Source organism: Saccostrea echinata, unplaced genomic scaffold (assembly GCF_033153115.1).
Source record: "Saccostrea echinata isolate AGI-Se365-2 ecotype Australia unplaced genomic scaffold, CSIRO_AGI_Sech_v1 ptg000056l, whole genome shotgun sequence".
Taxonomy (NCBI): Eukaryota; Metazoa; Mollusca; class Bivalvia; order Ostreida; family Ostreidae; genus Saccostrea; species Saccostrea echinata.
In genome coordinates, this window is record NW_026889805.1 from 21,644,296 (window position 1) to 21,657,302 (window position 13,007).

The 13,007-nt window shown below is 34.4% G+C and overlaps 1 protein-coding gene across 5 annotated transcripts in view; it reads left to right on the plus strand.

Moving 5' to 3' along the window:
• LOC133172916 (solute carrier family 4 member 11-like) overlaps positions 1 to 13,007 on the plus strand; it is a 50,284-nt gene that overhangs the window by 26,376 nt on the left and 10,901 nt on the right. For 4 of the 5 annotated variants that reach the window (XM_061307753.1, XM_061307754.1, XM_061307755.1 and 1 more), the window contains exons 3-10: positions 1,197 to 1,250; positions 2,238 to 2,275; positions 2,950 to 3,154; positions 4,613 to 4,697; positions 5,490 to 5,613; positions 5,893 to 6,093; positions 6,969 to 7,053; positions 9,200 to 9,322. In XM_061307753.1, coding sequence (XP_061163737.1) covers positions 1,197 to 1,250; positions 2,238 to 2,275; positions 2,950 to 3,154; positions 4,613 to 4,697; positions 5,490 to 5,613; positions 5,893 to 6,093; positions 6,969 to 7,053; positions 9,200 to 9,322 — 915 coding nt within the window. The remainder of the gene's footprint in view (positions 1 to 1,196; positions 1,251 to 2,237; positions 2,276 to 2,949; positions 3,155 to 4,612; positions 4,698 to 5,489; positions 5,614 to 5,892; positions 6,094 to 6,968; positions 7,054 to 9,199; positions 9,323 to 13,007) is intronic. The other variant, XM_061307756.1, reaches the window with a different exon arrangement.

The window sequence follows — 13,007 nt, forward strand, 5'->3', positions numbered from 1 at the left end:
GATGTAGATTACTTCTAGTTGGCTTGTTAGATATGTATATTAATTGCACAGTAGATATATATATTGGTGTTTTTTCTAATTTACTTTAAGTACAATGTATGATTATGAGTTATTTGATGCACATTTACCTTTTGTTAATTCTTACGTAATGTCTTACTAGAATAGTAATTATTTTACATTTTGGTTTATAACATTAGACACCTATGAATGCACTGGAACTTGCCTAATCAGGTACCCATTGATTTTAACATTATCCCAAATATAAGAAATGATTATGTCCCAAAGCTTGAAGATCAGGGTATTTTACTTTTGGTCTGTCTGTGTCTGTCTGTCCAGTAATTTAAACTGGCCATAACTTCTCAAATTACAGACAGTATGCCAGCTTCTGTCAAAATTATGGCTTCATATCAGATAATATCAGGCTTAAACTCAGAGATTAAAGATTCATAATATGCTACTTATCAAAGGTCACTGAATTTAAAAAAAAGTATTGCTTTAAATGATTTCAGCTGAAGTTTGCTACCAATATTATGTATTGTTCAAGACTTTGATAAACCTTCGGCAACATCCTAATCATACAATATTTTGATAAGACAACATTTTGATTGAACAAAATTTTAATTTCCAACACTTTGATTAGACAATGTTTTCAATAAACAATTTTATTTGTGAAAAATTTTGAATAGACAACATACTGAATTTATAAACTTTGAATAGAAAACACTTTGATAAGAAACACTTGATCAAAAAGTATTTACAGTTGAACTTTGGTATCTCAAACACTGATATCTTGAATACCATGGATATGTCGAATTCATTTTGGAGTCCCAACTGCTTATTCCTTAAGTATTTTACCCTGTTTGTCTCGAATCCTTAGTTATCTCGAAGTAGTTTTGGTGTCCCTTTGAGTTCGAGATAACAAAGTTTGACTGTATTTGATTTGCTAAGACAATACTTTGATGAAATTATTATGAGACAACATTGGGTTATCATGTGACAACTTTGATTTGTAGATTTAGCATTTGATCTGAGAACTGTTTGATTTGACAACACTTTGATAATACACTTTGACTTCACATGATTTTGAATTTAGAAAACCTTGTGATTGTGACAACCAAATGATTAGACAAGTTGCAGTGTTGCTTGTTTTCTTGTGGATTCTGTTATGCATGTTTATGACTTGTTTGTTGATTCAGAAGATGGGAAGTGTAGCGATAGAACAAGCTGGAAGACCACAGACTCTGACGATGGTAAGGACAAACAGGAAAATGATTAAATCAATAGGAACAGCAAAAACTTCCACAAAACACAAATAACTTTGAGGATAGTTTATGGACAGAGAGAAGATTATATTAGCATGTTTTTGAAATGCTAGTTGACTTAGAAATTGGGAAGAAGAATAAAATGCAATACCAATTTACTGACATGGAGCAGAGCAGTGGCAGATTTAGAAAGGGTGGGATAGCAACCCCCCTCCCCCTCCCCCTTTTTGTGACCCAAAATATACATTAATAGGTTTATAAATCAATTTTTTGTTGTTAGATATTTCTTTTATTATAACTAAAGTATAACTTAAATAGTAAAAAAAACTGTTCTAAAAATCTCCTATAACCTTTGAGCTTCTAGGAGCTTTGTCCCTACCAGGGCTTTGCACTGGACCCACTGGAGGCCTCTAGGTGACTCCCAGACCCCCAACCTGTTAGGCCTTCCTATTAAGGCCTCCTGGATCTCCCAACAGAGAGACATGACCAATTCAGTTCATGTAAGGTAAAAGTGATCATGACCTTGACCTCTAAGTGATGTCCTAGATTACAGCCAAATTTAGGTACCATTTTATAGATTTGGGATCTATACTCACAGCACATGCAGTCATTTCTATGGCTTAAAAAATTAAAAGGCATGACGTGCAATTATTATGCAGCTGTGTTGCATCTGAGAAAGCATTTGCATTTGCATCAAAAACAAATTAATACCTTTTTAAAAATAAGCTGCTACTTAAAGATCTATAAAAGAGCTACAGGCGAAGAGAGTGATATATTGAACTGATTGGTGTATATACTATAACACAGCATGCTCTCTCTGTTGTGGTAACACTCAAGAAAGTCATAATACATGTATAATAAATATCAGATTGTTACCATTTTATAACCAGAAAACCTTTGAAGTTTACAGCTTACATCTCTGCAGTATTTTTTGAATGACTTAACTAACTGTTAATGTTTTAATTTTTTTTCTAGATGAGTCGGGTCTAACCCTTATGTACTCAAAGCACGAGGTATGTTCAAAAACCATTATTCCACATGTATTTGATGAGAGCCATTCCTGTATTTCACCACTGCATCTGCCTGACAGATTAACATTTCTCTCAGTGAAGAATTAAAACCAATTGCAATTTAAAAGCCAAGCTATAAATATGTGGATTAAAAGTTGAGTACATTAATTACAAAAGATGCTGCCAAAAAGAAAAGATTGCCTCAGATGAAATAACATTGAAAAAAGAATTTGAAATACTCTAGAGTTTATCTTGGAATGTGTGGAGTTCTCCCCTTTTAGATTGAGAATTTAGTGGCAAGATATAAAAAGACCAAAAACAAACAGATTGAGGGGAAAATTAGTAAATTAATTAGAAACTTCCTACTGAGTTACAAGATGCTCTGTCAATCTTGGATGAATGCAACCACAGAAAACAAATATACATTGTTTTATTGATTAAAATTGTATTCTGAAGGTCACATTCAATTTTGGAGGTAATAGTAAAATTCACAAATATCTGGCTTATCTCATTTTGTAGGTGAACTTCCAAAAATCTGGTCTATTTTTGAATTTAATGTTCTATTCAACACCAGTAGTATTTACATAAATACATCTGGGATAAGATTTATAAACAAGAGAGAGAGAGAAAGAGAGAATGAAATAGTTTATTTTAATAAATGATTTTTTTTGAATCAGAAATTACCAATGAAAGACTTTTCAATGGAAGTCAGAGCTTCAATGGATGTACAGAACTTTTTAAAAAAGACAGTTTTAATCCTTGACCTGAATAAGGTCAGTTTGGATGAAATCATTGATGAAATTCTTCACAAGTTGTTGGACAGCTCTGGCAGTAAACACAGTTTTGACCAGGCTAGATCTGCTCTCTTTACTCATGACTGTGGTAAGTCAGGTCAGATCTGCTCTCTTTACTCATGACTGTGGTAAGTCAGGTCAGATCTGCTCTCTTTACTCATGACTGTGGTAAGTCAGGTCAGATCTGCTCTCTTTATTCATGACTGTGGTACACAAAACCAGATCTACTCTCTTTACTCATGACTGTGGTAAGTCAGGTCAGATCTGCTCTCTTTACTCATGACTGTGGTAAGTAAGGCCAGATCTGCTCTCTTTACTCATGACTGTGGTAAATAAGTCACATCTGCTCTCTTTACTCATGACTGTGGTAAATAAGTCGCATCTGCTCTCTTTACTCATGACTGTGGTAAGTAAGGCCAGATCTGCTCTCTTTACTCATGACTGTGGTAAGTAAGGCCAGATCTGCTCTCTTTACTCATGACTGTGGTAAATAAGTCACATCTGCTCTCTTTACTCATGACTGTGGTAAATAAGTCGCATCTGCTCTCTTTACTCATGACTGTGGTAAATAAGTCGCATCTGCTCTCTTTACTCATGACTGTGGTAAGTAAGGCCAGATCTGCTCTCTTTACTCATGACTGTGGTAAGTAAGGCCAGATCTGCTCTCTTTACTCATGACTGTGGTAAGTAAGGCCAGATCTGCTCTCTTTACTCATGACTGTGGTAAATAAGTCACATCTGCTCTCTTTACTCATGACTGTGGTAAATAAGTCGCATCTGCTCTCTTTACTCATGACTGGTAAGTAAGGTCAGGGTTATGTCTAGGTCACATAATGTGGATCATGAAAGACCAGTGTTATTTTATAAATAAGGGTTTCTTCTTTTTTCTAAAAGTATCTATCGTATATGCAGTGTGTTTGTTTATTTTTCTTGTATTTACTTCGATACCTGTAAACTTGGCACCTGAACAATAAATGGTGTACAAATAATGAACACAGTAACTGAAAACCAAGATCATGATTTTATAATAATTCCTTGCTCATAGTCACATTTTTGAAGGAGATTAGTCTATAATTTCATTTTTTTTTTCTTTTCACCAGTTTGTAACTATCAAGGTCATAAAACTATACTGTCACTCTTAATTATAGATTAATTCTTCCTAACTCTGTTTGATAATGAATTTGATTTTTTAAACGAAAATAATTAAGTTAGAAATGAATATAGATTGCGGGTTATCATCTACAAGAGCTAAGTGTCCTGGTTCTACTTTCTCATCAAAAGACATTACATATCAGACTCTTGGATTGTCATGATGATGGGTAATACATGTATGTAGAAGTTAATTAGTAAAATCTTAAATTGTTGTTGATTTACTAGGGAGTTTATTTATAGTATCATATATAGTATACTATATATATATAGTATATTAAGTGCATATGAGCATACATATTTATAAAATATTAACTCAATCAGATATGCTAAAAAGTGTAAAATCATAATGTTTTGCATCTGAACTGTACTTTTAATAACACCGTTTTCCTTTTAGTTCACCAGCTGAGTAGAACTCTACAGTGTACCAGTGTATCAGAAGGAGGGGGGTTTGATTATGACCAGAATTGGATCTGTGCTTTGTAAGATTTCAAAGATCTCCTATAAATTCTAACCCTATAAATCAAGCCTAGCAGTAAATTACAGTCTTGTAATATAGATATACTGAACAGACTTCAGGGTGATGTTGAAAACCTATAAAGTTAGATGGACATGACAGTTAGAGCTGCTTTTGTAAATAGGTTCTGTTAGGATTATTATTAAAGTGGTAAATGGATTGAGTATAGATAGATGTTTTCATATGTTTATCTATTAATTTTATTTGAAGATCTACTATTATTTTTAACCTATTTTTTTCATCATTTATAATTTTTTTCAAGGTCAGTTATTTTTAGGATCTGTCTTAATTAAAATTGCTTTAAAGTCTTTCTAGAAGAGATAAAATGCTTGTGTCTACAAAGATGATCTATATACTTATCAACCAGTGTTTACATGTGATTTGTTTGGAAGTTTATCCTATTCTTTTAGTACCAGTAGATAATGCAAAATTCACAAGGAGAGAGATAATTGACTTCTTTATCTAATACAAGCATATCATATTACAATGTATACCTGTAATTAAAATGAAAATTGTCTAAACTGCATGGACACTTTTGAAACATTCTGTCTGGAAATTATCTCGAGTAAAGAACATACTATAGAGCAATTAATATTTAAAAAAAATAGTGCCAATTATAAACTAAGAGACTATAAAACATTCAAATAATTTAAATAATTTTATGCAGAAAAAAATGTGTGAATTAATGTTATGCTTATGTAAATGGGCTATGTTCCATCCATTGAAAACTAAAATGATGGTTTATTTTTTTTTTTAGGGCTAGCATCCCCTCCATCCAGTCCAGACATGTGGGGATAGCTCGCCTGCACCACCCAGCAAATCTGGGAACCTCCAGTCAAGAAGTCTACTTCGTAATTGTGGTTCTGACACCTACCAAAGAGGTAAAAGCCAGGTTAAACATTTTATGATACATGGATAAAAGTCACTGCCTAGTGAATGTTTCGTAAAACTCAGGTACATCCAGCAAAACAAAAAGTAGCTAAGTAAATTGAATAACAGCTAAAATGAATTTGTGAACAGTGTCTGTTTCAGAATAAATGATACAAGCCTACAAAGCTTTGAAAAAGTAAAGCTGCCCTTGCTTCCTCTTAATTCTCAAAACTTTAAATGAGTGTCTTAAAATAACAGCCTGATCAAATTCCTTTTTCATTTTTTTAAAGAAAGGAACAAAGAATGAATTGGAGACAGGCAGGACCTTTTCCACCATAATGTCTGATCCTGAATTACGAATGAAGTTGCTGGAAGCCAGAAACGAGACTGAATTCAAACAAATTTTAGAGTCACACACTAATGCACTGGCAGAAAAACAGAAAAACTGGGCCCCAGAGAAGGCAATGTTTTCTTCTGAACACCAAGAACAGGTGAAAAGATTATCAGGTTCTTTTCATTTTAAAAACTTTAAAGTGTTCAGTCTTATAGCAGTAAAATGATACTTAAAATGCTTTTCCTTTTGTATTTGTTTTTAATGTTCAAGTTTTGTCAAATTGGTGGTCAAATATGGACATTATAAGTAATAAATATATATACCATATAAGTAGAATTTTTAGTGAGGATTTAATTTTAGCATTATTAGCGAGGGTGCTGAGATTGCTAAAATTAAATATCACTAAAAATTAATCGCAATTTATTTGTAATAGCTTCTATAGTAAGCATTTTGAAATTGCTAAAATTACTTCTCGCTACCCAATAATAATATCAATTTTTTAGGATAAATCGCTAAATTTCCATCTCGCTAAAATTTCCACTTATACGGTATGAGATCATTGAATGTTTTGTCTGAGGGAAATTTCAAGATGTGAACTAAGTAATCTGAAATCAATATAAAGTACACAAATAAAAGGAACCCGGTTGTATTAAAGGTATATTGCTGACAGGATAGTGATATGTAACCTTCCTTTCATTATATAGACAGGATATGTTATTGTTAGGTTTTTAGCCACTTTTAGCTTTAATGGATTTTTTACCGTAGGGCTGTGCCTTATGACTAGCATTAAGAGAGAATGAGATTTTGGAGAGATTTAGCTTTCATTAGGATGCATTAGGGAGTTGGGGGGTAAATTGTATCTCTTTGAGGCTGGTTCACAGGCCTCAGTACTCTTGTCTAACTACAAACGTCAATTAATTACATTCCTTGACTTACATGAGTATGGGTTCTTGCAAATCAGACATTTAATTTCAAGGTTTAGAGACAGGTTGAATTACTGTTAGTTATTGATGTTTATTTTTTTCCCGCCAGACTTCATTTCGCTGTAGTTTGTTCCGTGGGATCAGAGAAGACCTGAGACGTCGGATCCCTGTGTATATTTCCGATTACAAGGATGGTAGGTATCGACACCCACAATTCTTATACAGGCAGACAACCAGCTAATCCTCTGTTTATACAGGCAATTAATTCAGGATTATACATTCCCATTTCCAACTTATAAAAAATTTCAGCTATGTTGTTTAACATGGTGGAAATGGATTTCTTAATTAATCTTAATGGTTTTGATGTTCATGAAGCCAGACTGACTTTACATAAAATAAATCAAAAAAAAATCTTTGGTGTACATAAAAATAGATTTTCTGTTTTATTTTTATTATGTAGCAGTTTTGGTTTTATTAGTGTAGAACACAAAACTTAAAACTTTTATATGTTGAAAGAAGAAACTGAATATTAGATCTAATATTGCTTCTGATGCATCTCTTACCGTGTATTTAAAGTACAGATTTCATATCAGCACGTGCATCTTGAAAGTGAACAGAGCATGGAATTTAATCTTTGAAAAGAAATAATGCATAAAAAAAACTCAATGTGGAAAGTTTTTAGTGGTTGCTTTTGATGATAATCTCTTAAAGTGGAATCAACTTTAAATTGAAGAAAATTGAAACAATATACACATAAGATTGAACGATATGTATCAATGTCAGCAAAATTTTTTTCAATTTTGATGAAAATATTGATAAGCGAAAAACTGTGTTAATGATAAATTAAGGGAAATATCAGTAGAATTAAAATATAAACTGTCTGCAAGTTTACTGTACTTTGAATTTTCAAATGGTAAAAAATGTGCTATATTTTTCCAAAGAAAGCTAGGTATTTTTTAATAGAAGTTGACAAAAACAATATTGCTATCAGTTTTTAGCTCACCTGAGCCGAAGGCTCGTGAGCTTTTCTGATCACTTTTTGTCCGGCGCCCGTCTGTCTGTCTGTCCGTCTGTCTGTCTGTAAACTTTTAACATTTTTGACTTCTTCTCAAGAACCACTGGGCCAATTTTAACCAAACTTGCCACAAAGTATCCTTGGGTGAAGGGAATTCAAGTTTGTTCAAATGAAGGGCCACGCCCTCTTTCAAGGGGAGATAATAAAGAATTAGTGAAAAATTAATAGCATCTTTTAAAAATCTTCTTCTCAAGAACCACAGGGCCAGGAAAGATGAAACACATGTGGAAGCATCCTCAGGTAGTGTAGATTCAAGTTTTTTCAAATCATGCCCCTGGGGGGTAGGGCGGGGCCACAATGGAGGATCAAAGTTTTACATAGAAATATATAGGAAAAATCTTCTTCTCAAGAAGAGCAAAGCCATGATAAGTCATATTTATATGGAAGCATCCTCAGGTAGTGTAGATTCAAGTTTGTTCAAATCATGACCCCCAGGGGTAGGGCGGGGCCACAATGGAGGATCAAAGTTTTACATAGAAATATATAGGAAAAATCTTTAAAAATCTTCTTCTCAAGAACAGCAAAGCTATGATAAGTCATATTTATATGGAAGCATCCTCAGGTAGTGTAGATTCAAATTTGTTCAAATCATGACCCCAGGGGGTAGGGAGGGGCCACAATGGAGGATCAAAGTTTTACATAGAAATATATAGGAAAAAACCTTTAAAAATCTTCTTCTCAAGAAAAGCAAAGCCATGATGAGTCATATTGATATGGAAGCATCCTCAGGTAGTGTAGATTCAAGTTTGTTCAAATCATGACCCCAGGGGGTAGGGCCACAATGGGGGATCAAAAGTTTTACATAAGAACATATAGAAAAAATATTTCTTCTCAAGAACAGAAAAGCTATGTTTAGTCATATTGATATGGAAGCATCCTCAGGTAGTGTAGATTCAAGTTTGTTCAAACGATGACCCCTGGGATAGGGAGGAGCCACAATGGGGGATCAAAGATTTACAAAGGAACATATGGCTTTGCCCCCCCCCCCCCCCCCCCCCCCCCCCCCCCCCCCGTAATCATTTCAATACTGAACTGATTTGTGCTTTTGCCTAGCCAATGTGCTCAGGTGAGCGATGTGGCCCATGGGCCTCTTGTCAAAATTTTTAAATTCATTGCAAACTCTTTATTTAGATGTATTTAGTCTTGTTATAGCTGGAGAGTCTGACTTAGTAATGGAGTAAAACCAGTGCATGAGGGTAAATTTTGCCTGGAGGGACAAGGAGACTACAGAATCTTACAGCCAGAAAGTTAACTTCTATTTTCAGGAGTGGTTGGTAAGAAGTCCATACAAAAGACCATCTCAACCACACTGTTCCTGTATTTTGCCTGTCTAATGCCCTCCATTGCATTTGGTGTCCTAAATGCCAACAACACAAAAGGTCAACTCAGTAAGTAGAGGGACTTCATCTTTTTAATGTTTTAGACCTCTTAAATTTTTGAGAATGTTGTCCTAAATATAGATATATAATAAAGGTTAGCTCATTAAGTATAGGGGCTTCACCTCTGTCAGTCATCTCTGTGAATGCAACCTTATATTAATATATAATAATTAGGGTCAGCTCAGTAAGTATAGGGGCTTCACCTCTTTACTGTTTGAAAATTTGAGAATGCAGTCTTGTATAGATATAGTGTATATCCTCACATAAATATATGCTTACATTTATGTCAGACTTTTAGCTCACTTGAGCCAAAGGCTCAAGTGAACTTTTCTGATCAAAAGACTGTCTGGTGTCCGACTGTCGTCCAGTGTCTGTCATCTATAAACTGTTCACATTTTCGACTTCCTCTCAAGAACCACTGGGCCAGTTTCAACAAAACCACAGTGTATCCTTGGGTGAAGGGGATTAAAGTTTGTTCACTGGAAGTGCCGTGCCCTATTTCAAGGGGGAGATAATTAAGAATTCATGAAAATTTGGTGGCATTTTTTAAAAATCTTCTCTGAGGAACCACTGAAAAGGTGAAACTTATGTGAAAGCTTCATTACATACATAGATTCAAGTTTGATCATATCAAAACCCCTGGGGTTAGGGAGGGGCCACAAGAGGGGGTCAAAGTTTTACATTGGAATATATAGGAAATGTCTTTAAAAATCTTCTCGAGAACAGCAAAGCCATGATTAGTCATATCATAATAAAAGTATCCTCAGGTAGTGTAGATTCAAGTTTGTTAAAATTTTGATCCCTGGGGGTAGGGCAGGGCCAAAACAATGGGTCAAAGTTTTACATAGGAATACATAAGTGTTATGGTTAAGAGGTACATGTATTTGAGTTAAACACATTGAAGACCCCAAATATGGGAATGACCTGAAAACTCTTGGAATGGACTAGCCAAACCAAAGGGTATATATTAAAGGCAAAGCTTTGGGAAAGTCAGGCTTTTAAAAGCTAGCAGAAGTTGGATGTTGAATCAGCAATAAAGGTTATGGGAAAGAGCAAAATAAAAGTTTAAAAGTCTAATATAAACACCAGTGGCAAGTATCTTAGGGAATTGATGTTAAATTCTGGGTGTAGTAAATCTGAAGAAGATTGAGACACCCAGTTCTTATCCATCATTGGGAACTCAGGGGAGAAACTCGGTGCAAGAAGTACCTTACCCAGTCCCTGTCTCTAGATAAGAGAAAATTTAAGTACTGTGTGATTTACCCTCAGAAAGAGCTGTCTTTAAATAATCATTCCAATCATTAACTCAGACAAAGTAAAAGGAAAACCTATATATCCCATGTAAGAACCTGATCATACATGTTACATGTACATAGGAAATATCTTTAAAATCTTCTTCTCAAGAACAACTAAGCCATTATTGGTCATATTTATACAGAAGCAACCTAATAGGTATTGTAGAAGCAAGTTTGTTCAAATTATGACCCCCTAGGGGTTGGGGGGCACAAAAGAGTGTCAAAGTTTTGCATAAGAATAATAGGAAAAAATCTTCTGCTCAAGAACAGCAAAGCCATGATTAGTCATATTATTAAAGAAGCATCCTCAGGTAGAGTAGATTCAAATTTGTTAAAATTTAGGGTGGGTAGGGTGGGGCCACAATGAGCGCTCAGAGTTTTACATAGGAAAAAAGTCTTTAAAATTCTTCTGTTTAAGAACAGCAAAGCCATGATTAGTAATATTGATATGGTAGCATGCTGAGGTAGTGTAAATTTAAGTCATCATTCCCCCCCCCCCCCCCCCCCCGCCCCGTTCAATACTGAACTGATTTCTGCTTCTTCCTAGCCAATGTGCTCAGGTGAGCCTATGGGCCTCTTATCCTTGTTCAGTTTTGGTCTCTAAGTCCGACTTATATGTGAATCCTAGAAACTGATATCTTTCTTGAGGATGACAGAATTTTCATAGCAACTCTGATGATAATTGTTAACAAAAGTTAGAAATATTCTTAAGATTCTTGAATGCTGGAAAACAACATCTAAGGTTTCCATAAATATAAGAACTTTTAGATTTAAATGATTTCTATTTGCTTAAAATGTATATTGTTTGTTGTGTATATATTTATATAACTATCAATTTTATCCCCAAGAACATACATTGATACATAGGTATATACAATAAATTATTGACCTGAAATTAGTGACTGTTTATAGCTAAAAATCTTACCAATTTATTAGCAGGTCAAAGGCAGATTCCTTTAAAATATTCTGAAAAAAGTTGTATACAAGTATATGGTGATAAGGATCAGCTTTATAAGTATAGGAACCTCGCCTCTTTGTCAGTCACCTCTTTCTATTTGAGAATGCAGCCCTATATATAAGTATGTAATTTTAGGGTCAGCTCTATAAGTTAACCACTCTGTCAGCCATAACTTTACAGAATGCAGCCCTGTATAAATTATAATAAAGATCAGCTCAGTATACAGTCTTCACCTCTTTGTCAGTGATCACTGTACTATTTCTAAATACAGCCCTATATAAATAAAAAATGTTGAATCATTGTTGTTATTGGGGGACCAATATTTGTGGCTCACCCTTACCCACAAATTTACATCCCCACAAATGACAACTTTGCCCACCTATTGGTTCATTGAATCTTCTGTATACAGTTGAGCCTCATATTCATGACTGTATGCCGACATGGTAATTGTACCGGTAAATAAAGTGAATTGAATTGAATTGAATTAATCTGGACACCATTGTTCCCTAGCTTATTGTCCAGATTAATGAAGGATCCAGATTACTGAAGCATACTCGGTATCTAAAAATATAAATTGTTCCCCCCAATTTTCGCCCAGAAGTTGAAGTGTCCAGATTATTGGCAACTGGATGAACGAGGCTCTTCTGTATCACTGTGTATACACAAGATCCACAAAATTTCATAGATATAAAAATTTTGTTTTTGCTTGTGAACAGTGACTTCCACGAATTAAAAAGATTTCACAATAGTATAGATGACTCAGTTATCATAGAGGTTTCACCTCTTTGTCAGTCACCTTTCTAATTAATGTTTGTGAAAGCAGCCATTTATATATAGCTCAGTTAGTGTAGGGATGTCAACCCTATGTCAGTCACCTCTCTATAATGTTTGAGTCACTTTGAGAATGCAGCCCTGTATAAATATACTGAAACGCAAAAGAAAAGCAACAAGCAGTAATCTACAAATATTTGAATTTTTTATCTAATGATTTTCAAAAATGAATACACTTAGGTAAAACTTGATTTGAAAAATCAAAGATTTGATAAAAATGTTAAATGATTATCTTTTAACTTTTAGAAAGTAACATATGACTGTTAAAACACCCCCCATCCCAGCCATTCAATTACAGCGTGCAAGTCTGTCATGCACAACAATTGCAGCTTGATTTCAACGATGTAGTAGGTTCATCAATCTCGAGATCTAAGCGAAAGAAATATTCTTTACCATTTTTAAAAGCCTGTTTTTCAGATGATGAGGTCGAATTTTCTCTAGCCAAGCGCAGTGTAGTAACCCTTGGACTTCCGGTCCAAAGACTGTCATTCATGCTAATGATAACGCAAGAGACTGTTGAGGCCTGATGTAAGTCATATTTGCATCTGCAACTCTCCATCACCTTTATTTTGAGATTTTCCAGCTAGAGCAATGGAAATGCCTACTTAAG